Genomic DNA, 26,459 nt, shown 5'->3' with positions numbered 1-26,459 from the left:
GTATTAGTAGTTCTATTGACCACATTTTGTATCTCAACTCTCCCTTGTAGCCTACTCGATCCGCCCCCCCCCCCCTACACACACGCACACACACTGCTCCTCGATAATACAAATACTGATAATACAAATTAGAGGAGAGTTCTGAGGAGTTCATCTGAGCTATGACTCACCTAGAAGTGATCAAATATTCAACAGTTATTTTTCATCTATAAAATAAATTTGCAATTTAGGTCCTGTGGTGAAAGCGCTCTCAAACATTATCTCGCATCTTGAACTTCGGCCAAATATACATCGCACTACTGGATCTATCAAATTAAAAAATCATCCCCCTCCCCCCCACACCGCCCTTCCCCTCTTTTCTCCATCAGCTGGGGTCGAATTAAACCTAAGATTCAATACACAAAGGCCGCGATCACCGGTCTAAACAAATGCTTCTCCGGCACGTGTTCGCATTCTTATAACGTAATAAAACAAGCGACGGGACGCCGCGGGATTCGTAACAAAGTGCGCACATGCGTGAATATCAACAGACCGATGTTTTCACGGATGGTCTGTAAATATTTTTCTTTGGCCGCCCGAGAACGTAGTTACTATATTTACGGATAAAATATCTACATCACCGAAGCAAAGGGCTTCCTAATACACGGCGCTTACGGGGAATACATCGGTTATTTGGTAGACGCCTGCCATCTAATTTCGTTCAACAAATGATTGAATAAATGAATAAATAAATAAATAAAATGAATTCCTCAATAACAGCTGATAGGCTTGTGGCTGACAGTGGGGTTATTATTTCTTATGTCCTGATAACTAGCTACAGTGTTCAATTGTTTTAAACGTTACGGTCATCTAACTATTATCTCACACAGCGGAGCTTAACTTTTAATTAAAATACGTTGTGATAAAAAAAATTATTGAAAAACAAAGGCACCAACCATGTCCGAAAAGGGAAAAAAATGCTGCCTCCCCGACGGGGAATTGAACCCCGGTCTCCCGCGTGACAGGCGGGGATACTCACCACTATACTATCGAGGATTGGCTGGTGGAGCGAGAGAGATAATAAGGAATATAAATCGTCTTACCACAGATAAAACTGTGCATCTATTAATAAGTATAGGGTATTTCTAAATTTACATTTCCATTCCCTGCAAGGAAAATGGCTAACGGGAAATACTACAGTTGAAAGAAATTTAAAAAATACTCGTAATAAAGCGATAAAAACAATATATGTGACTACTTCTTGCGTTTTTATATGAACAAATTTGTATCTACCACTACATATGCATATTTATTTATGTTCAGACCCTCCAGTGACGATGTGAACATTCTGTTCTACTCATATATTTTAATGAAATTATTTTTGATAAATCCTTAAAACCAAAACGACTTTTCCTCCCGGCCGGTGATACACGTAGAAGAAATCGTTTCACGTGTGTCCGGGATATTAGTTATTACTACATTCTGACCACAAGACAGGACCGTAGCCTCCGGGGGGGCAGGGGGGGCAGCTGCCCCCCCTGGAATTTGGAATTTTACACACCACACCCTCCCCCCTCGGTAGCTTCGCCCCCTCGTGTCCGCTTACTGCCCCCCCTGGCATTTTGCTCAGGCTACGGCCCTGCTTGAAGACAAAGTCGGCTAGTTGTCTATAACAAAAATTATTGTCTAACATTGCATACTATTTTAGAGGCCCCTGAAATCACAGGGTATATATTCCATGTATTAGCGCTGATTATCGATAACGATTTGTTAACAGGCATTCGCTCGCTGTTTTAATAACAAGTATGCAGAGCACGTGCGTTTTTCGTATACCCGAGGTTTTGAAAGTCTCCTTTGCGGACTTCAAAAAGAAATGCCTGTGTCACTACAAAGTGTTTCATTTTTAAGTGATTTCTCTATTTTTTTGAATTCATCAGTTACGAATATAGACAGAAGTTTTAACAACGAACCCTGGAAATGGTTTTAGTATTAGTTTGTTATCAAAGAAAAAATCTGGGGTATTTTTCGGAGAAAGTAAACACATAGAGGGTGAGCAGTCGTTATGCAGGCACAGATATTTTGTACAAAACCGAAACTACATTTTGCGTCCCAATAAAAGGCGATTTTTCCTTTGAGAGTCTGCATCGTTGACATTTCATAGTTTATATCAAGAATGGTAATACATTATATATTCTGTTAATTATATCTCTGAGCTCAAACCGCTGTTAAAAGGCAAAATCATTTCATTAAAAAGGATGGCCACCGCATTCGTACTACAGGGTAGCGGAGGTGAAAAATACAAGCATTATATTTCTTTTTTCATACACTATTTTCAGTTAACGTGCTCCTTGCCTGAAAATTCACCAGAAATACTCCTTCCTCAAAATTTGTTTTGTCGCAGGCAGATAAACACAAAAACTTACAAACAGAGTTTTGTAAGGACGCCCGTTTTCACACCGACCAACCACATCCGAAGATAGTGTGATAAATAAAAATGAGTTTCCTGCCCCAAGTAAACAAATAAATACAAATAAACGGATCATTTGTGTTGACATGCTCCGCAGGCCACCACCGGCCACCGGATATTATCTGTGTGGAGAGAGAGAGAGAGAGAGAGAGAGAGAGAGAGAGAGAGAGAGAGAGAGAGAGAGAGAGAGAGAGAGGCCAGCTGAGTGATAAATTAATTCTATGCAAAAATTATCTCAGAGAGAGAGAAATGCTAGAGGCTAGCTGAGGGATGAAATTAATTCCATGAGGAAAGAGAAAGACTTATTAATGAGAGGTATAACGGTATATTTGGAAATATATTTTACCAACTATACGGAATACCAGTTAACAAAGACACATCACAGAAATAAAAAAAAAACATGTGTAATTCATCTACCTTGTACTACATGTGCACATTATACACTTGTATATGTTACTTGACCAGGAAATGCATGCAGACCGTGCTACCACATTCGATATAAAACCATTATTTAAAGATAACAAAATATACGTGCTAAAACTATCGTTCAACAGCCTCACCAAATAATTAAAATTTTACTCAAGATGCAAGATAAAAGAACACACACGAATAAAAAAGGACATCCGTCTATTATCAATGATCCCATGTACAGTAGCTTCCCCAGTCAAAATTAGTCCCAGCCCACGCCCCGCCCACTCGCTTATTGCGCGATAATGATATGCACAAAGGGCGGAGCATAGTGGAAGCTCGAGAGCCCGTGAGCGCGCAAAATCAGCTGGTCTGTGTAATCAGGCGTGCACCTTCATAGAAATACACGGTGTTTGACCATGCAACAGTAGTGGTAAAACGTAGGAAGTCGCCACAGTCCCTTATCAACAAGGCAAGAAGGAGGTAACGTGTTTAGTACTGTTCTCTTCCACTCAAGTTCGGCGTCGAGTACTGTGGTCGGAGTAGAAGATCTGGTATTACCTGTAGCGACGCACACACGCGAGGAGCAAGGAAGGCATATCTTAAGGCACCATACCTCGTGTACCATATCTCTATATAGTTTAAACTACGGCAACTATATCCTTGAACGCGCGGGCCTTTCTTACAGTGCCAGGTAAACAGGAGGAGACGGAGAGTGATTAGTAGTTCATCTCCGTATTTATTATAGTTCGAGGACTTCTTGAGTTCTTTCTCACCTGTGGACCTGTATACACCTTGACTCACCAACACAACAACAGACCATGGCTTCGACAGTAACACAGAAAGATACTACGTTCACCAAAATCTTCGTGGGAGGACTGCCTTACCACACAACGGACAATACACTACGGGAATTTTTCGAACAATTCGGAGATATTGAGGAGGCGGTAGTGATCACAGACAGACAGACAGGCAAAAGCCGAGGATACGGTTTCGTGAGTATTGCACATTAAGTTCTATACAGCATATGTAGTGACCGCTTTGAGTGATGGTGATAGCGTTAACATAACTGTCCCTTGGTACCCCTCACCCCGTTATGCTTAATATATATAGTATCAACAACATCATCAGGGCACACCATTATTATTCACCCTTTCCTTTAACATAACCCTCTTAAATAAACCCTTCCCATCCCCCCTTAACTGAACACGTATTGATGATGGGGGCTCTAAAACCTTTCAGAGTGGCAATGGCCCCAAACAAAGAAAATTCCCTTCGCGCGCTTTTAAAGCCAGCAGTACACATGGGGCCCTTGTTTCAGCTGCAGTAGGCAGGTCTGTAGAGTCCACACAAACAACACGTTCAGTCTCGGAGGAACGTTTTAAGTTATAAGAGAGTTCAGCTTGCTCGAGTTCATCCCGTTCACGCTGGCTCAGTACAAACCCACGCCGGCGGAATCGAGAGAGATACAGATACGTACGGCGTCTGCTTGTGAGCTGTGTGAGGTACAGTTCTTGGTTTAATTCCGCGAGGAATGAAGCGGGCGGGCATCTTGATGGTGCATCTTGAAAGATGCCACGGCCAACATTTCTTCCCCTCTGTCTGATCAATATGGCTGCACCCGTACCTGGTCCAGGTAAAGCCCTTAATCGAAAAGTACTGAACAACTTTTCGGTCCAGACACGTCATATAATGACCATCGAATTCTAATTGCCCTCTTGGGTTAAGAAAGAGGAGTTAAGTGTTTCATACAAACGTTGTCTCCCTCCCAAAACAGATTAGTTTTCCTCACATGAAGCAAATCGAGTAAAATACAAAAATGTCCCTCGTGGGTTTGCTGGAAATGGATACCGTTGAAACCTGAGACGTGATCCCGAGCAGCGATTAATATGCCATGTGTGAAAGGTTTTTGTTGAAATTTTGTTATAAATATATGATAAAACCATCACCGTAACAAAACTATTTCCAAGACAGCTTTATCTTTGCACTGCTCATGATTTACATGTACCTTATACTGAATTGTTGGGTCAATGGTCGTTTTGATCATTGTAAAATATTCTAGCTCCCCTGTAGATAAATATTTTCAATTTGGTTAACCAAGGGCCTAAAAAGCTACACAACCACCAACACAACGAGATAAATGGGCCTAGTTTCTTTGTTCTAATTTGTATCTCAAAAATAGGGAGGGGGGTGACAGGACCTCGTGTCAGCCGGAAATTAACGAAACGGGAGAATCAAAACTGCCAACGCTTACAACAACAACACTAAATCTAGAGCAAGTATCCACGTGTTACAACACCTCAGCCTCGGCATTTCCGCCGGACTCCGCTGTTTAATAAGAAAAACCTTAACCCCGCTCCAATTAAGTGTCTACTTTAATCCCGGAATTAATTGCGGCATCTTCCGTCTTATCTCCTCGGCTCCAAAGCGTACCTCCAGTCCCCATAGGCCCCGTTGAGTGACGAGAACGCCAGCGTCAGGTGCTGGGGGATATGTATGTGCTGTAAGCAGAAACCACGTCGAATTTCAGCCTTGATATTAATCTTAATTATTGCTCCTAAACGTTTCCATTTGGTTCCCCTCTCTTTGCTACACCATCAATTTCATAATTATACCCCGTGTGATGGAGATATGTACATCAGAATAAGATCAGTGGAGGAATTTTGTAAGTGTTTTTGGTCTATGAGTAAAGTTATTGAAGAGAATGGGGCCTTCTTCCTTACAGAAAGGGTGGAGTAGGTTACTGCGAGGGGAATCAAGCCATCACTGTTATATTTGGGCAGGACAGTTATCCCAAGCTATCCACAAATGGGGACAAACACGCACCGCTTCATACGTCAACCTCTCTCTCTTCCCTCCCTCTCCTCCTCTCTCTGTCTCTCTCTTTCCCCCCTCCCTCTCTCTCTCCCCCTCCCTCCCCCCTTCTCTCTCTTTCTCTCTCTCTCTCTCTCTCTCTCTCTGACTCAATCAATCCACGACAAGCACCGAGTACCGCGTTGCACGGTTTGATTGACCTATATATTTCGCCTACTTCAACACCACGGCATTTCCAATCCACAAATACCGGTCTCAAAGTCTCGCCTCCTAGTTACAGCGAACACTATCGAAACAGCGAGGTTTTAGTCGGCTTAATGAAGTAATTGATCTTAAGGGGGGAAAGTGAACGTGGCAAGAATGCGATGGCGTTAAGATCTCTCTTCTCCAGAACCCACAACACATATATACATAGTCCACAGCAGTGTTTCTATTCATGTACATAGTTATGAGCAACACGCGTTGTGTTGGAAGCTAATAACCCTCGGTCACATTTGATATGTGGTATCAAGTTCGATACGGCGTGATAACGGTTGTTAAAACCAGTGCTTGTTGGCCGTTTCTTCCTCGTCTGGACCAGCGGCCGTTGTTATCTTAATTGCGTAACTGAAATGGTGAGATAAGAACACAGGTAAAACCCCCGCCATCGGAGTGACATTTCTCGACAAACAAATCGCGTTTCGTGTGTGAAAATGTGATTAAGGCGATGCAATAGTTCACATATATTGGTATTGGTAGGATGTAAGACGTGTTTTAACCAGAAAGGGGATCAATTTTATTTGTGATATCGAACACGTAATTGTTTTCACCTGTTACTGAAATTCTCGTTGCAACAAAGATGTCCAGGTTGTCAACTATCCCGAAGAATCACAACTTATGTTCGTGAGAATGGGTTCCCTTTAGTCTCTTAATTCTTTTAACACCTGTCCTGACTTGTGTGTGTTGTGATGGTGTACACTGAAGCTAGCGTTCGACACGATCTACCTGTCACCTCTCCCTAAAGTTACAGCGCGTGACGAGTTACTGTAAGAACGCCTTGTGAACTATAGTCCGGGTAAACGGTGCATTTACGAGCTCTGTGACCGTCTTCAATGGGAACGCCAGTTAACAGCGACCCCAGCCATAATAAATGTTCCCCTATCACGGCTGAATATCATTGTGAAATATTAAACGAAGTTGTTGCGATCACATAAGTTTATTTGCAAGCCTCTCTCTCTCTCTCTCTCTCGCTCTCGGGCAGTTAATAACATGGTTTTTCGTTTGAGAAAAATGAAAATCTATACAGAATTTATCATTAGGCAGCCAGAGAGGGACACTGGGACCCGATATAAACCCAATTTGTTACACTGAAAATGTCCCCTGTGAATATAGCCGTGAATTCTTCAATTACTTCACCGCTAACTCTGAACGTAGAACAATTCAACGGCACTGAAAGCGGTTGTTGCCATTTCCCCACCGAGATGGAAAGCTTATTTCTATAACCCTGTTGTGTGCATAGCCCCAGCGTGTTTTTCCTACACCGGTGTTTCTATGGGCAGGGGAACAAAGGGCATCACACGGCGTTCTGGTCGTCTTGAAAGGTACCTCAAACCCCCTGGTTGTTCTTACGCAATCACCATTGCCACCGATGTTATTGTTTACCGGTTGGTATTGTCGGCTGATTATACGCTCCATTCTGGTGCGACGGAGGGGAAAAAGTTTCAGACTGTAAAACCGGGGTCTCTCTCGGGAGCCGAGGTGTGCATAAATTTTCTCCCCTGTTTATATTTAATGGAAGGATAAACTCGGGACACCCTCATTGTTCACGTTAATACACAGGTAATTGGTTTAGGAGAGACGCCCCCCAGTCATCTTCCCCCCCAAATTAGGAAATTAGTCCTAACGGTGTCGCTTTGTCCTCGAGGAAATTATACCCCGTTCGCGACCACTTTGTATGCCAAACGAGAGGCCTAAATTAGCTGTCGATTGGACGAAGATTGGTCTTTGATAACGTCTTTGTTATATTGATTCAGTTCAAATTGAAATATCCCTCCCAATTTGCATGGGGCTCCAGCACCCCTAAAATTGTCACCAACGGTTAAAGTAATTGCTGACACCTCCTGATTGTTTTATTGACGTGAACCATGGCAGCGTGCCACTCTTATTTTTCCCACCTGCGAACGTTTCAGCGCACCTTGACCTAGTTATTATTGGTGGCGGTGGTGGTGGTTTCTTGGCACCAAACCCGATAGTAAATAATAGCAATCTGAAATGGGGTGAAAGAAGAGTCCAGTAATCACTATCAGCCGTGCCATTAAGCAATTTTCGCCCTTTATTACCTGTTCTGCTCGTTCTTGATTAGCGTAGGAGGGTTGATGACAGGTGCATTTTCTGTATAACTGGTTTTACAGAGTTAAAACAAATTACAAAAACCAAAAGATATTCCGCGGAACGAGAATAACGGGATAAGTGCTAAATGCGCAGGTTAACCTTCTCTTCACTCACGGTCATTGCACTCTTCAACAAACGATTGTCCGAAAAAGACACGTTCTACGTCGTTTGGCAAGTAATCAAACAAGCTGATGGAAACTACGATCAATTTTTCTCATTATCATTGGCTCCCTCCCCAAAAGTTTCTCCGCGTTCCGCAATGCTGTAGACCCCAGGATGCCGCAGCAGTATTTACCATGTAACTGTCTTTATTGTGGCACGGTTATAATTCAAAGGCCTGGTTCTTGTTCTTTGGCAGACAAACCACTTTGACCATTACGAGTAACATGCCCTCCATCAGCGCAAAAGAAAAAAACGATTAGATCAATAAATTCTCGCCATTTTGAGAAATTGCATAATGTAAATTTAAATGGGTTATGTAAGCGTTCTCTCACCTGTATTTTTTTGCCCAGTCAAAATCTGGGTGGCACATTGCTAGATGTACTTCCCACTGTATTGGTTTCCTGCAACCTGTGAATTCTCTGTATCCTCTTCCTCAATTTAAGGTACCTTGTCTAATTCCCCGGTACACCTGTAACAGACGCACCTGTCAGTTTAACTTACTGAAGTTTTCATGAGCAATTATAATCTAGTTAAGATTATCGAATTTGTTCTGCTATTAGATTTTTTTGTCAGTGGGGTGACAGGACTCCATGCAATGAAATGCTTGTATGAGGAAATGAGAAGAAATATATCATTTAGATAGTCCTAACATAAACTTAGGATTCATCTTTTGAAAAAAGTGTATTCAATGGGCGTGGGGGGGGGGGGGGGTATTAGGAAGGAGGGGAGGGGGTTATATCCTCTCTGCCCGGCCCAATCCTCTTCGGTAAAAATATAATTCGGTAAAACCTAAATGCACCTCTGTACACTGCTTCTAACTGTTCTATTAATTCGACGTGTTGGGTGTTCTTTGAATACAAACAACACTTTCTCGGTGTTAGCCAGTACAGAGCGCCATACGGAATGGAGCATTTCGTACATTTTCTTTTTGCTATTTGGTAAAAGAATATGCGATTTAGTACAACCACGTGAAGGGTGTGCTATAAGTGTGATAGCTGATACAGAAGTCCTTTTATTCGTTTAAACCCTTTTTTCCAGACAGATACTCGTCTGTCCTCTTTGTGGTTTCGCATGTTTTTTTTCTTTTTTAAAGAATATTTAAACTTCTCGTTCGTGCCTGGATCGCCCGCATTCGTTTACATAATTTGTTTGCTTAGAAATGAGAAAGGATCAACCTTGATCATCTTAAAGCATACGAAATGAGTCCGTTTCCCACCCTGTAGCGTTTTACGACAAACCATGTCACGATTTAATACGGATTTGGTTTTAACAGAGCAATGACACAACTTTTTCCCTATGTTGAAATATTACTACATGTGCCGCTTTAAACTGAAAATAACTCTCACAAATATGAAGGTAATATTGAATAGCTGAGCCCCCCTTTTACCAAAAAGAAAATATTTTTAATGAATGGTTTCGTGTACTTTTATGTTCTTTACATCAGTCGATCTTTTTTCTTCCTCCTATTAATCTGAAAAACAAACAGACCACTTTTCAGCCTAAGTTCCAACGTTCAAACAAAACTCTCTGTGTTGGTATAAAAATAACGTTGATTCTGCTCCTTGCACCGAGAAAACAGACAAACGAAAACCTTGAAACGAAATGAGCTCAATAAGTTCCATCGACCCGAGTCTTTCTCCATTGTACTCGGATGCAAAAGTTATAATATCGTTACGAACTCGCCTGTTGTTTCTTCTCAACACGACCCCTGACCCTTTGCCCTCATGCACTGTAATATATTGACGATTAATACAACACTATTTCATCATTTCTATACTCGCAACAACACACGTATCGATGATGGTAATTAGTATTGTTATCATTAACTTAGCATTTTCGATTGAAGTTCATAGATGGGTTTCACTTTAACCCGGGGTCCCATAGTAAATGATTTCATTCCAGATTATGTTTTCAGATATCCCTCTTTTACTATCTGTCCCATGTTAAGTAGTAGCCGTGGACAATACAAAGCATATCACCTGTGATATCTGTTTTGATCATCACTGCCAACACATGTACCCATCACATGATTCCCCATTAAACTGAACGGCGTTTATTAAAAAGAAATGGACCACTTCTGATGTGCCGATTCCATTGCTTAAGCCATTACCTGTAGCTTTCATGTGCTGCTCCATTTAATTTTCACATATGATATATATTAGATACTGTTCAGTGTTTTACACATGTATATTAACACAGTCGGCTATCTTTACCTATTGCATGAAAACAATCGACTATAAAGTAGTATGACTTATTTGTGCCAATACACGAGTTTTTGGTGTTTGTGTATGGCCTTGTAGTTGTGTAAACTCAAACTGTCCAACCTACACGATACGTTTTAATATCTAAATGCTGCTTTCATCAAAAGGCGATGCTAGAGCATGAATGGAAAGTTAACTATCTTATTATTAAAATGCTATTTTGGTTATCTTGGCGTGAAATCTGATATTATTTTTATATCTATAATGATGAACGTTCTCACTGTAGTACAACGGAATGTTAATTTCTGTGCTATGAGCAGTAATATTCAAGCTAAGCTTTATGTATACAAAACATTTTACCCAAGACCTATTTGTATTTATTTCTATTCTGCATTCAGTATTATGAAAGATTGTCTTCATGAACATTAAAACGAAATGTTATACCAAACAACCATCAATGCATAGTTTCTACACTGAATTCAGAGCTGTGATACATAATCTTCATAAACATGAAAAAAAATTAAATAAAAAATTAAAAGACATGTTTTATTTCACGTTCCAGGTGACGATGTCTGACCGCGCTGCCGCAGAGAGGGCGTGCAAGGACCCCAACCCCGTCATCGACGGGAGGAAAGCCAATGTAAACTTGGCCTACCTGGGAGCCAAGCCAAGGATCCCGGCAGGTACGCAGCCCAATCAAAGTAAGGTTAAACATTTTAGCAATTTTAGCATGCAGCCCCTAGATGTAGAGCACCACCACCATCATCACAACTACGGCTTGCATGGGAACGCTATCCCCCTGGTGAAGGTGAAGGCAGTCACTAGCAGTAGAACGCACCCCCTGCTCGTCTTGAGGGAGTAGGGAGTGCAGGAAGCAGTAATATAGCACCCTTCCTCAGCTTGCATGAACCCCCCCCCCCCCCCACAAGCCCTGGCACGACAGTGTTACCACACTAGACACAGAATATCCTGCTCAAAGCTTAGATTGTATGGGACGTCACTCTATCCACATATTTTGCATGGGGCACATCTTCTCCCCCCTCGGTGTAGTAAGGCACCCCACCAAAGCTTGTCTTTAGCAGTCACGCCACACACCTTTTACAAGATGGGATCTATTCTGAGCATCTGGAATCTGCTTTTATCTATTGCAGTAGAGGGTGGGGTGGGTGGAGCCGAAACTTTTCATCATTTGTTCGCATACAGAGTCTTTCCCAAATTCGTATCGGCACCCCTCCCACCCCCCTGCACCCCCTCCCACCCGCTTGAATGTTCCCACTAGGTTTAGTATCCACCCTGAGTGTATACATTGTGTTTATCAACAAAACCATCTTTCGATGGTTTAATTTGAAGGTCTTATAAACCGTCCTCAATCCTAAACAGGATTTGATAAAAAAAGGACAATGACTGAAAGTACAGATTACAGATTATTTGGTCTCGTAAATCATGAACAGTAGGCGCAGAGAAGTGTAGATAAAGTTGGGGAATCACTTCACCAATCTGAGGAATTAATAAAACATCAAGTACATATAATTAACATGATGGAACAGGTGAGGTAGTGTGACGTTTTCACATGGCGTCCGTCACGAGACGACCACCTTGACGTCTCCGTTCACTTTCGCCTACATCAAAGTCAGGTTCTTTAATTTCGTCCGATGATTCATACGGGAAGGTGGCAACAAGACTATCTAAATTCATCAATCCTTCAGTTTAGTACAACAAACATAGTTCTGTGTTCGGAACACACCTTTCGGGCCCGATGTTGTGCTGTATGAAATCCTTTCAAAAGTCATTCAGTTAGCCTCACTAACGCTTGAGACCGGAGCAAAAATTGAGGGCAAATTTCAACATGAAATAAATGTCACATAATATGACCTTTTTGCGTTGGCCTTTTTTCAATTATATTATTTGAAAGAAAATCGACCTCTCAAAGTTCACGCGTTATAAGTTACAGTTGCCAGTCAGTCAGTCGTACAATGTCGATCTGTGTGATTAGATTGCAAAGTACTCGTACGATAGCTGGGGAAGGCCTTCAAGTGGTGGTACCTTGTACTCGTGTTTTAAGCTAAGTATGAAGGAGAAATCAACCTCACAAATTTCAGGACAATCCGTAGTTGACAGCAAAATCAGCCACTTATAGGCGGCTTGTGTAACCTGGTTGTCATGATAAAATTACTAAGTATACACGATAACCGTGCAAGCAAACTGTTCAAGTTTGGGGATAAGTTTACACCCATTTTTCTCCAGTTCCATTTCTACGACTATAGCTCTTGACTGTCATTGTCCAAAAGTAAACGGTGACGAAGTGGGCCATGTTTCTGTGTCATTCACTCTAGTGGACAACCCAAACAGACAGGGCCCGATTAGTTAAATATGACACTTATTTTCACACCAAACCAATCACTTAATAGAACAGCTAAGTCAAACACAAAGGCTGATCCTTGTCATCATGGCTTTACAGCCTTTTGAAGACTGACATAAGTTGACGGTAAATGTCCCGTCATTCTGGAGTTTTTATTAATCATAATTTACCTGTGATGGACTCTTGTTAAAGCCCACCTTCTTTGATATGGAACACAAGTCACCGCAAGCTTTTGTCACCCATTAAACGGGTCATGGCGTTCCCGCCCAGACGGTTTAAGTGTTCAAACCACGTAACTGATAAGAGAGATAGCGACCGTTTCAGCTCGCGACGGTTAACACACACCAAATATTAGGTCAATGTTCTGTTTACTAGCGTTCATTCATTTATCCATTTATTTGGAGGCGGTTGGCAGCCAATGTACAGTTGTTAAGCTGGTAAATCTTAAAAGTCTTTTTATTTAACACTTGATGGAACTACGGATGACGTCAGTGAGAATGGGATAGGGGAGTATGGGACCGTGAAACATCATGGTCGTGTATGTTGTCCCTGTTAGCAGGAAAGGTTAATACCGTTTACCTATCGACCCTTAAACGTCGTTAATCAAACTAACACAACAGTTGTGACGACGTCGTCTGCTCGTGATGAGCGTCTCGTTTGCAAGGTGCTGATGCACCTGAAATACTTTAAGATAACAACATGGCTGCCAGCTTTTCTGAAAATATATAAAGAAAATATCCTTAAAGTCTGATAATGTACTTCGAGAATTAATATATTTTCTCAAACTGTCATGAAACGATAAGAATAAAATGTATCATATTGCTCAGACAGATTTCAATGCAACTTAATGAGTACCTTGAAAACAGTTCCGAAACATTTGGTGCCTAAGAGATCGTATACACTAATACAATATTGAAATTATAATCCGAAGGAGAGTACGTCTAGATATCATAAGATGCAACATTGACATCAACATACATCAGGGATATAGATCGCTTGCAAGCAGGCGTAAAAATCCAACAACAAGTCCCCTTAAACAAGTATGGATTCAGTGTACAGTTACAGCCTAGTGGCCCCCAAGATGGAGAAAATCAATTCAGTGTATCACGTTTTACAATGGGCTCCCCTTTCTTTCTGAACTTTTCAAAAGACACAGCGGTAAACACGATAGCTCGCTAACAACCTCCAGTGCTAGGATGCCAGCTCACAATGCCGGCGATTCTCGGGTTGTTTAAAATATTAGCGTCTCTTTCTTTCACCCTAAATATTAGCACAATAGCGAAGTGACTGTAAATAATGTTGCATGTTCTTTAATAAGTTTATGTCATGTAAGCGTGGGAAATTTCCCTTCCATGTGAAAAAAGGATATGCCAATTATCGATTTTTTTTTTCTTATAAATGTATTTATTTCACTGTGACTAGTATTATACTTCAACTTAATGGAGATCGGTTTACCTATAAATATTATTGTCTGGTTAATTTTATTTAAAACGAAAACCTAATATGAAATACAAATTGTATATTTTATTTTTTATACCGATTCAGTATTGAATTTTCAAGGGATAAATATTATATAAATGTAATATACAGTATCAAAGTAAAAGCATATGGCAACAATATAATTCCATATATCCTAGAAACCTTTAATGTTTGTGGTTTCGTTTTCACTTTTTGCCATTCATTTTCTGACCAAAAGATGTCTTGATAGCTGTAAAGCATTCACATAGAGCATATACATTGCATTTAATTGTTTCAAATCTAATTTCAGGTTTCCAAGCACTGGCAGCCGCCGCCGCTTTTAAGGCGTACCCCGGACTAATCGGAGCGCAGTATGGGTAAGTACTCTCTAGGATTAGGAGGTTTGTTTGTTGAAGATAACCTAACACCACGTTATCTATGTTCCTTATGTTGGCAGTTGTATCCTTATGGATATACAGTAAAATTATCGTATTGATAAGATAAGGTCGTTACATTAGACTGGGATGAATCTAACTGGCACACGTCTAGCTTCTGGCTAAATATGATTCACCATTCAAAATTTCTGAGAAAACCGCCAATGGTTTGGTTGTTTTTTAATGTAGAATAAATCGGCTCAAATTAAAAAAAAATATGTTAGATTCATCCCAGTTATGTTTATACTACAGTCAAGCCAACCACGTCATCACCCAAAGTGAAATCACGTTGATACGAGATTAAAGCAGTTTCATCAAAACGAGAATGGGTTTGTAGGGAAAATTTAGTCAGATAAAGCATTATTTTACCAAATATCTCACAGGATAGTCTTATCAGTAAGCCATCAAATTACTTGAATTTCTCGGCTAGATAACCGGATTTTTAATACTTGTTATGATTTGAAAAATAATAATTGATGAGTTCACTTGTCCCTCGATGTCTTCCATATATGTTTACTTGAGAAGAGTGGAAGATGTGTCACATTTTGTGTTTTTTGTCATTTAGCTGAGTAAATGCACCTTTAACGTGCAACAACCCGTGGTCGTACGTGAGACGCCCGCCTTGTATCCAACAACCATCAAACAACTTACACTACTGCAAGTTAAGGGGTTGGCGCTAAAACAAAGAATGGTATCTATTATCCACTTTGCTTGCAAAGTTTGGTTTTGTTGTGCGGTCTATATTTATAATACAATCCTTCTCACCTACAGGTCGTGTGGTAGTAGTTTTATATGTATATATATAAAAAACAAAGTAGAAGTCTGAGGTTTTTGATTCATTCCTCCAAACGGTTTGGTCTGTGTTTTGCTTGCTTGTGTTTGTGGAACGTGATGTTTGGCGGGTGCAGTTACCATGGTTACAGTACTATAAACAACTATGTTACTATAGCAACTCGTGTGCCCTGACCGTCTCCCGTTCACTGACTTTTATAATAATACTTCATTGCTATATGCATTCACATTTTACGTTGCTGCCTTCTTTAGATAAAATTCTTGCTATTCATAGTGAACCCCTCTCTTTCACTGTCTCACAGTCTCCTGTTGATTTTGCTCTATTTTTGGGCTGAGGGTTATTTGTATAAGTGTGGACTCCTCAAGACCCCCTCACAATGTGTCAGATATGGGGCACTTTTCCTGCCAAATTCAACTTTTAAAAACAACTTCTCCTCCTCCATCTACGGTCTTAGTTTTGAATTAATCCCAACTTTAGACTGTTATACTAACACAGTTGAAGTGTTTTATAACCTCATCCATCGATGAGAACGTCGCCCGGCTGAAAAGCGGGACTTCAGTACGAACAAATGCAGTGTCAACGGCCGACTGTTTGGGCTAGTCCCTGGTGAAACTAAAAGTCAATACATTTGAGAGATGGGCAAACAACCGCCGTATGTTAAGTGGGGGATGGGAAGAAGGGGCAACCTGATGGTTAGAATGGCGCCTCGAGGGAGTCAACAGACCACGTGGAGTTTGAAAATTTGTCAGAAAAGTTGGGGATCAAACAAATATGTGGGCTGTTGCTAAGTGGATAGCCGAATAAGTCAATATATATTTAAGTCAAGTAAAGTTTAAGGTAGTGTGGAAGGAGTTAAAGGAATGAATTCATAATGCAAAATGACACATCTCTATAATCTGTGTTAGCCTTACTTGAAACAAATCTCTCAAGTTGAATTTAAAAATGTGTACGTGACAGAAAGGTGGATAATACAAGATCACAGAAGCCCGAATTGATGTCATGTCAAACTTTGTACTGCAAAGAAGCCAACAGTTGGTGAAGTCAGAATATAGAACGGGGCCTTGTAAAAAGTGAGCAAGGCGGTAAAACTTCAGTTTATCGCCAGACGCCAGCATTCGTGACACAAAAGTACAACTTTTCCAATAAACTATTGCCCTTGAAACTGCTACAAAAATTGAAATGAAATCAAACCTCGTTCATAAGTCACATGACCTCGCGTTCAAGCCCATTGAAAACCAGTTCACCTAAACTAAATTGTTAAGAGACCCGTCACAATAGACGGCTTTTCACCGTGTACCGATACCCTGTCGCGCTCCATAGAAAGTCTACCTTCTTCGTCATAGTTCTCCGCTCATATAAGAATTCAATGAAGTTGAAAAGAACCGTTTTCCTCCGTTCATCCACTAAGAGAAAGCGGTTATAATAGCCCCAATGCCCCAATGAGCGCGTTCACTAATCAGGGCACCGAGGTCCCTACAACGCTTTTCACGGGGTCTAAGATGGTCTTTCTCCTCCGTTAGAGGGTCAGTAGGGGTGAGGGGTAACGGGGAGGGGTACAGTAGACTACCCCATGCAGAGTAGCTTAAAGAACGAAATATTTTTTTTTTGAAAAACCTCCGTTGACTTTTTAGCCGAGTATTGAAACACCTGTGACGGTTTGTTGCACAACATCGGACAAAGGAGCCTGAAAGAGACTTAGCAACTGTTTTGTCTTCTTATAGGTGATACAGAGTTTGCTATTCAGTGCTGCCTGTGTGTAGAAAGTCAATAATATATTTAATGAAGACAAACAGATACAGTTAAGATAATACACATTAAGACGGTTTTGTTAAATGTAAATGCAACCTCCGGATTTCGATGCGAAGCTTTACAATCCTGCTGTATAAAAGGGGGTCTGAACTACGCTGTATACAACATTTTGTCAACGTTTGTAGACTCAATTTCAAAAGCTAACATATTATAGGGTAAGGTTGGATTAAATAATTTTAACAAGTGGGACGGTGTTAGTAAGAAGTTTGGGTGCAAAGCAAAGCAGAATCACTTATCTCCTCATCCTTCGTGTTCCGCCTTTCGGCAACTTATTATTTATAGTTCACCAACATAGTATTAATTAAAGAAATTACGTATTGATTAAACAAAGATGTATGTTAGGCAATAATTAGCTCTGAATAGGTAAGCTGCTTTCAGAGTTCAAAAAGCGATATTTATATACACATATGTCTGGGCGCGTTCACATCACGCTCATGTTGATCGTTTTTTATGGCGATATCAGTCTGTGTAATAAGCCTCGAGTGGGCAGAGACTAGGGTTTGCGGCCAGGGAGTCCATTCGTCCGTGTAACGCTATTGCTCTCATTGATCCAATTAAGTTAAATAGACAGATGTGTCCCGTCTGTGCAGGCAGAAGGAGAAAGTTGATTGCTGCTGCGATAATCAATTGGAAGTCACGCCTCAAGGGGAAAGATGTGCTACTCCAGCGTTTACGAGATGCCAGGTTATGGAGAAACTGTGGATAAATGAATAAATTGCTCGTCATCGTAATTTCGGTCAACCTTTCCTCCTGTCCAAAACGGCAGGTGAAATGGGACTAATTAAATATAATCTGCCGCCTTAAAAGCTGCAGTTGGTGACACGCAACAACCTTTGGCAACTATCACGGATTATGTAAGATGGCAAGGTTCGAGAACTATACAAAAACCTGACTGACAAGGAACGATTGTCCAATTTCTTAACCTAACATCAGACTACAATTATTTGTCTTTTTAGAAAACTAAGCGCTATTATTCAGAACCAATGCGTTGCACGTTCACTGAAATATACAGACAAAATAAAGCGGGTCCGATGTGAACCCGTTCACGCGGGGGTCGTATTCACTGTGAAAGCATGTATCTAACGGAAGCCCAGCTGCCATCCCTTTCAAAGCCGTTCTCCAGACGATGTTACCTCTGCTGCCTGGGTCACTGATAACGATGACATTTTAACAAGGTGAAAAACGGTGCAGCGGGCTACAAAGGTGTTGCTACATAGATTATAGCTGGTTTACGCAGATCATATCGCATCCGGCCCCGAAACCGGGATTGCGGGTATTAATGGCGCGTTATACAGTTTGAAAATGGGCGGGCCTTTGTGTTGGAGATAAGGGCCCGTGTAATGCATAACGGTGGCTTTTTGAAGTTAACGTGAACCAAATCGTCACAGGTGTATTATCACGCATGATTGCAGTTTACGAGAAGGGCGGGTCTTTTTTCGCAGAACACTCGATTCAACAAATGAGTACTCCTCCTACCCCCCCCTCCCCCGACACATCCCCTCTCCTCCAGTCTCCGCACGCGCAGCACGAGATGGGGCAACCTCAACTTTCGATCTTATGTCAGGCCCGGTGACACGAGCCATTTAACACTTAATTCACACCAAAACGCACGTACACATCTGCCCTACTCATCTCAATGTTCCTCAGAATAAAACGCAGTGTCTGATCAATTTTTTCCGGACCGCATGACGTATTGGGGTAGCATATCTGTGCACCTGCGCCTGCCCCAAAACGCCCGACCCCGGCCCCCGATCGTCTGCCAACCAGTCACGAGACCACGCTCCTCTGCCAAGTCATTTCCATATGGTACAATTCTAACTAATTATTCCCAAAATATATAATGGTGCGGGTGGTAATAAGTCAGATGGAAGCGTTCCCGTTTTGGTGGAAGTTGGAAATACTTGGGGATGATGGTCTGTTGGTCTGTTTCGGATTCGTCATGGATCGTCTGCCTCAGCTGTTCCTCGTGCACGCGCGCCAAGCCGTCACTACCGTATTTGTAACTGGCTGTGTGTATTACCTGGGAATGTACAGGCTCCTTGGCTGTTTTCCTGAATCGTTCAAACGCACTATCAGTCTGAAAACGGCAATCATCACCCCCTCCCCCCCCCCCCCCCCCCCCCCACACACACACACACACACAGACAGACACAAATACACGGCCCGTAACCGTTTAACTTGCTGTTGCAAAGTTTGTCGAAATTTGGAAGACTTAAAAAGTCATATGGGTATGTGGTAAGGCGATCCTATGTGTTATCAAACTAAGAAATCATTGTATAATTCATGAAAGGCTATAATATATGCTCGGCTGTGAACTTTTGAGCAAGCTGTGGGAGCAGCCAAAATACACTCATTGCAAGCTGCAGTATTTTATTCCCGAATTCTCCGCCACCCCTGCCATTCGGGGGTGACCCTTCGCCCTGCAAGACGTCAGAAGCGAAATGGATTACCTGTGCGATGATCCGTACTGAACGTGATAAAAAAGAAAGTCGAATAAAGAAGCAAACTTAACACCGAGCTCACATTTTAAGAACCTGCGTGATTTGTATAGAAAAACAGCGGCCCCACTGGAAACATCCCAGGTTTCTTGCTGATAATAAGAAGAGTGACTTTATTAGAGAATGATCCACGCTCTCACTTCCTTTAGGTAGAGGCAACATCGATACTTAACGCTCTTTTCGCCCGTAAAGATTTTTTAACTATATAAACGGGCGATAATTTGGGGCAAACTACCAATATATCACTCATTCTGCACCTTAGTCGTTATTATAAGCAGCGCCTCAAATAGTGTTTAACATCTTGGTGGGCGAGGATGGGGCAAATGGGCAATAAATTGGTTAAAACACGAAAGGAACGGCGTTCGTTGACCCAACAGTGCCCGAACTCTTATGTGGTACACGTGTTGTAGACGGTGAAAAGCCCCGTGACGTCAGCAACTCTATGACATATAATCCCGAATCCTCTTCACATAATGTAACGTCTTTTTCAAATATCATTTAAATCAGAATTACTGCAATCAATTTAAAACACGTTTGACGTGTGATACACTGTTAGCCACTGCATATTTGAACTGGGCTTTTGCTCAGAGAAGAATGGTTTATTCAGAGGCATTATCAAACTCAACTTCATCCTCGGTTCTAGGACATATATATAGTCCTCATAAACCGAAGCATAAAGGCAGCTTAAGTTGTCCGACGTTCGGCATGTTTTAGTAGGGACGCGTATGACGTCAAAACTGTTTGGCCAGGTGTATATAAAAAGTAAAAGTAAATCCATGCCTCCGTTAATGTATTTGCCCCCAGTGCTTCGGTTGACACTGCTCCAACGACAGATCCACCTTTAACTTAAATAAATATGGCGACATTTTCCAGTCATCATACCAAGGCTCCAATGACGCGCGCACCTGAACTCTTGTCTATCAGCCTAAATACAGAACTTTTCAGTTGTCGTTTGCGTATTAAATGCGCTTCATTAAATGCACACATTTTGTCTGCGATGATTTCGTACTAGGGTTGGCTTTGTTAGTTGTATATTTGAAAGCAAGCCCCCCTCCCCCAAAGTTCTTGGATATTGATAACAATTAAGTTATTTAAAAAAGCACGTCAAGTAATTTTTTTAAGCAGAGGACAATGTTATGTTAAGCCCATAAGAGTTACCTAAGTGAAGTTTACACTAGCTGACCCTTGTAGCTGACCTAAAGGTTATATCATCTCACAAAGACTGGGCTATGAAGTTATATCATTCCCGCTGCCAGATAAAGGAACTCTCTCGTGATTAATTCATAGGTATGCCCCGTTGTGCTCTTTGATAAATATTGAAGGATCGAAGGCTAATATAATCAACAGATTGTAGTCGATGAAGCGGTTAGATCAGACCCGATCATGCAGAAAAGTAACCACACATTCTTTCATTATCCTCTACTCACGTGGTCGTTGTTGACTAAGCAGTTATATATTTATATACGAGTCCTGCAGTCGAACAGAATATGAAATTATCTGATGCTTGTGATACTGCATCGGCTAGAGAAATATTTATAAATTTTTAGATGGATGTAAGCAATGCCGCGGGTCAACTTTTCGTCGTTTTTGCCGTTTTCGTTCCGTACAAGAGGCTATTCTTCACCTGTGTTCTGCCAGGCCGCCATATACAATTGTTAGTACAACTCCTTCGTATGATTATCTGATAATCCTGGATCGGATTATCTGAAGAGTTATTCCAATAATCGTTAATTTAACTAAGCAAATTAGCCACATCAATCATCAAACCGATACCTTGACCGCCAAGCGGGAAATAAGGGAAATGAAATCGAATCTACGGCTTTGAATAGCATCATGACTGCTCTCACAAGGCAGGGCCTCCGTTGCCGACTCCCGTGAGGTCTCGACTGACAGTTGCAAATTACAAGATCGCTCATATTTATGCCTAGATTTCGATATTCTGCGCAAAACTAATGCCATGCATTGGAAATAAGATAGTAAAGGGAAAGGAAATTCTTCTGTTGCTTTGCATACCTTTCCCAATAATAATAGGGACTCCCATTCCGAAATATATTTACGAGCGCGAGACGCCAGACAGGATTCGGGCTTAAATCCACCTCACCTGTGTAGTAATTTATTTAACCTCTCATTAACTTTGGCTTCTGGTGCACGTTTTTTTTTCGCGAGTTGTTTATATACCGGAACCAGCGTGTTAAGGCCGGAGGTTAAGCCGGGAATTGGTTATATTTCGTCCCCCACTTAAGGAAGATTCGCCCCCTTGCTTCCCTCTCCTAAAGAAACATAAATTTGAGAAACGGACCGGAAAACAGTGGTCCATTTGATTGACTGGCACTAGTTAAAATTGTCTGTGTCTGTTCGCTGTCTACTTAGAATTATGACGATGTTATTGAGATTTAGCGTCCCGATCACCAAAATAAAAAAAGGAAAACTAATTTTGGAACAAATCAGAATCAGTCCAGTTCTTAAAATTTCATTTAAAAGCAGTGTATGACAAGCTGAGTAAAGTCAGACCACCAAATCTTACTAATGACCCATCAACGAAGACGCATTAGAGCGTTCATGATTGTTTTAACACACTGACGGTGACGGGACGTAAATGAACTGGAACAGCACGAGGTCACGAAGAGATTTCACGCAGACGACAGCTGTGGTCTTGGTCGCGTGCTGGCAGAATTGATGTTTTCGGCAAGCAATTTTACAGCCTGCCAGACCCCTCTTTGGAAATTGATTGGAAAATAAGATGAATAATTGAGAAGCAATTTGGTACGCCATGTTCAAGTCAATTGCACAAGGGTTGTTCCTCATACCTGAATCTTGATTGTACATGAAGGCATGTTAGTCTTACATCTGGTCGAGTCAGGTAAGAATTAAATGGATGGCATGGAAGATAAAACTGCCCACCCTTAAGCTAAAGAAGACAAACAGGGCGTCCCTGTAGATGAAAATTGATACTCTGTGTAGCAAGTTACGCCACTTCATGTCAGAAGCATACCGCCCAAAATAAATGATCTGAACGCGTCTTTAAGTACGACCAATGATCGCAGTTTGACAGATATATGTTCGGCGCACGTGTACGGGATGGGATGGGGTCAGATGCAGTCGCTTTTTTTGGGTTGGATACGATACTAAGACCCGAAGCCTTAAAAGGTTGCCCCTTCTTCAGCTGTTTCTTGTTCAGTTTCATTGATACCTCTCCGTCCAACAGATAACATTATGCTTGATGGACCAAAGCTATAAATGTAACTTTAAAAAAAGTCACAAAGTTTTTAAATCAAACACAACAAGTGCATAAATGTATGGGATCACTTTACTTTTAAGCAGGGCGACTTTACTCGTTTGCATCTCTGTAGGTTTTTAATAGGTGCGGAAGTTGATGTCAAGACAGGCTGAGCATAAATTCCTTTGGACGTAAAATCAGAAAACAAGATTAATTCAACCATATTAATTTGACGTTTCTTTGGTTCCCGGGTTTAAAACAAGTTCACAGGTGATGCGAAGATGCCGGGGCCACCGAGACAATAGAACGCGAGGCCGTGTGGATTACTCATTAAAGTGCACGTGTGCTACCCAAGACCAAGAAAACAACACTCAGCAAAGTTCATCAAAATAACAATATGGAACTTGGTTGGATAAACAAAAGTTACAATAAAGTAGTAGGATAAATTTCATGCAAAGGCCAAATTGCATTTGACTCTTTTGAATCGTTTTATAAACCCCTTTGAAAATCTGAAAGTTTAAATCTAATGATCAATAAGAAAAATGGCGGCAAAATTCGACACAATCTTTTAAAACTAGCCCTTTAAGCACTTGCTGTCTTAAAAATCCCTTATTTGCTCGGCTGAGACTGTGTATGTCTGTAAGTAGTCGTTTGACAAGTTAATACAGACGCAAACATTGTGCATAAAAAGAGAACATGCAATCTTGCTAAGTGATGTTAGTTTAGGTGTAGATTAGGAACGCGTTTTTTTCCCCTTCACCTGTGAGTCTGTTAATTGCTGGAACAAAACTAGTCAGTTTACACTCTCTGAGTAAAATACCACTGATGATGTTGGAAACGGTTTATTCTCTGTAAACTTTCGGCAACATTGCCCGTCTCTTTGCATTCTTGCCAATTTTCTTTTCGCAGCAGCACCTTTCTTAGCAAACACATTACGTCTCGTTACTGTTCCCTCCAATAAAGACGCTGTGAATGGCAGTGTGCGTGATAGTGAGCGTGTCTGTCTGTTTCTGTGTAGCGCGTGCGCTCACGTGTGTGACGCCAACGTTGTCACGGGGTACAGGGGCACAATGACAGCACTTTGGGTGTGGTCCACCGTAGGGATAAAAAAGAGTGCATTTTATCGTTCCGTCTCGCTAACTGGAGTGTCTCTAGCCGTGTGTCTGTGTGTGTAGTATCATCCACCCTCCTTCTATATTCGTGTGTGAACAGTTTGCAGTTTTCAGGTGGTGGGGCTTTTTGTTTGGCTCAGTGTGCGTGCTACCGAGGGGTGAATCGGGCGGGTTGGGGTGGGGTATGGGGGGTACACATTTTAACTATAAGGTCGACTTTCGATTGGATGGAAGGGAAGGGGGTGGGTGAAGTCAAACCCAGAAACCTTGCTCGAAGATATTATCCGGAGCATCTTTTATTTTAAAATGTTTTTGAGGAATCCCATTTTAACCATACGGTTAGAAAAATCATTTTTTTGAAAACGTAATGTTCTTTACGGAGTCATCACCCATTCTATTTGGTTCACTAGCCAAATTCCAAATTATTCACCTTTCTGGCAGAGTTCAAAGGGCTCGTTGTAGAAGATGGTTAAAAAGAGCTTTTCTTTGGAAATCCGCGGAGTTCAATGGAGTGTAACACCAAACACGGTTCATATGAAAGTGGCGCGAAGATTGATTTCACACCGTGTGCCCCCTTACCTGTATCAATATCACGGCTTTACTCCCACCCTTACGCCAAATTGAACACGAAATTTTTCAGAACAACGATACCAAATAAAAAGGGACACGTAAGGGCTTTAGGTGATGCCTGACGGCAAGAGGCTATAATGGCATTTAAGGTCGCTGCGGAAATGAGACAAAAATCATTAAAACTATGAAAAGCAAGTTTGGTGCTCGTCATCTCAATTTTCAAAATTTGGATTGTCACCAGTGGACGTGCCGCACTCACCTTACAGCGCCTCCCAATTATCGCCAAATATTGACAGTGCACGCCTTTAAGGAAGGGTGACCACGTCCCTCTGCTTTATTCTTGCCTATTTTTATTTTGTTAAATGCAGTCAAGTTGGCAGAAATGGCGTCCCTGTTTCGCGAATAGCTGTGATCTTTTTAAGTGATCATTTGATTTTAAGTAGGCGTTGTCAGTGTAGATTAGAGGTAACACAACTGAGTGTCCATATTAATCTAACGTGATTGGGGAACAAATTAAATCAAATGAATAATGATTCTAACAGAGGCGGATGGACGTGTTGGGAGAATGGGTTTCGGGGGTGGGGAGGGGCATCGGCAGTGCAGTCCCAAAACAAAATGAGTCCCCCAAACCAGCGATATGGAAATACAGAAGGCAGGTGTTAGATCAGAACTGCTGGTAATTACGATCAAAAACTGTAACAACTTGGAATATGCAGGTTTTGAAAGAAAATGCACTTTATCTGGGATATAATGCTGACCATGTTTCTCTCGCTTGCTTCCATCCGCCTCTGGGTTACAACGAGTTATGATCTCTGTACGTTTTATGATCTTGCATGGCTTATGACGTTGATGTAGTATTATATATATATGATATATTTATATATATAGTTTTGTATTATTTCCTCTGTGTGTTGAAGACTGTCAAATCTATTTCTACCACTCGAGTGAACCACTATATCACTGTATCGATGTATAACACTCACCCATTCCAAGGTTGAATTCATTTTTTTTTATTTAAAATTTTGATTGTCGTAAAAGTCAATCAGTACTGCTTAGCTTGTTTGAATTCTATCAGTCTCTCTCAGTTCTGAGTTTTTCATCATCATCAACTAGCAAGGTGTTTTTCATTTCATTTTCATTTTTTTTTCAAGTACACACGAGTCATTTAGTGTTGTTGTGCAACAAAACAGTTTCATTACTAATCCTTCATGGGTTTTTCCTATTTTTGGTTTGGTTGTAGTGTGGCTTCGAAGATAACCCTTAAAAGCAGTGCTGACTCTGAGTGCTGGAAATATCCTGGAAAAACATGGCGAACACACTACTCGTCCTCCGCGGCAAACCCAAGGTACTGTTTATTACTGGTAGCAAGCGCACTTCAATTGCAACCATGACAAATGGTGCATGAACACGAACCAATCATGACAACATTGGGCAGACAGGACAGAAACAATACACGGTGGCGGATCGAGGGACCTGAAAGCAAGCCCCAGAAAAAATAGAGTGGGGAAGGGGGGTGAAATATTAAGGATTTTATAGTCTAGACCTATTACTAGACCTTTCTTTAACCCATGGAACAGTGGATTAAATGGAGAGGTCCTTCTTTCTTATCCTGTGCACAAATACCTCACATAGAGACACGTGCAAGGGGAAGATACGCTTTTAGATGGGGGCGATCCCTTTTCCTTTTTAAAAACCCTTGGTCCGCCACTGGGCCTCGCACACATGTTTTATCTCTCATCTGATTTATTTATATCAAACAACTTGCACCTTTTGATTGGAAACTAACCCTAGTATGCCGATGCACTTGG

At 41.4% G+C, this 26,459-nt stretch overlaps 1 protein-coding gene and 1 non-coding gene across 5 annotated transcripts in view; one reads left to right on the top strand and one right to left on the bottom strand.

The window, feature by feature from the left end:
• Positions 1–963: 963 nt before the first annotated feature.
• On the bottom strand, positions 964–1,035 carry Trnad-guc (transfer RNA aspartic acid (anticodon GUC)). Its single transcript has one exon. It is a non-coding gene; the product is annotated as a tRNA-Asp (tRNA).
• Positions 1,036–3,190: 2,155 nt separating this feature from the next.
• The window catches only part of LOC106167805 (RNA-binding protein 24), a 37,819-nt gene continuing 14,550 nt past the window's right edge, over positions 3,191–26,459 (top strand). Inside the window, exons 1-4 of one of the 4 annotated variants that reach the window (XM_013546680.2) lie at positions 3,192–3,849; positions 10,964–11,084; positions 14,529–14,595; positions 25,892–25,996. In XM_013546680.2, coding sequence (XP_013402134.1) covers positions 3,676–3,849; positions 10,964–11,084; positions 14,529–14,595; positions 25,892–25,996 — 467 coding nt within the window. In that variant the 5' untranslated portion in view covers positions 3,192–3,675. Of the gene's footprint in view, positions 3,850–10,963; positions 11,103–14,528; positions 14,596–25,891; positions 25,997–26,459 lie in introns of all 4 variants that reach the window. The other 3 variants (XM_013546679.2, XM_013546682.2, XM_013546681.2) reach the window with 3 other exon arrangements.

The sequence above is a fragment of the Lingula anatina genome, chromosome 8, assembly GCF_051362555.1.
Source record: "Lingula anatina isolate TDL-2025a chromosome 8, LinAna3.0, whole genome shotgun sequence".
Lineage (NCBI taxonomy): Eukaryota > Metazoa > Brachiopoda > Lingulata > Lingulida > Lingulidae > Lingula > Lingula anatina.
Note: the sequence above shows the minus strand (reverse complement) of the source record. Positions and strands in the feature narration are given on the sequence as shown.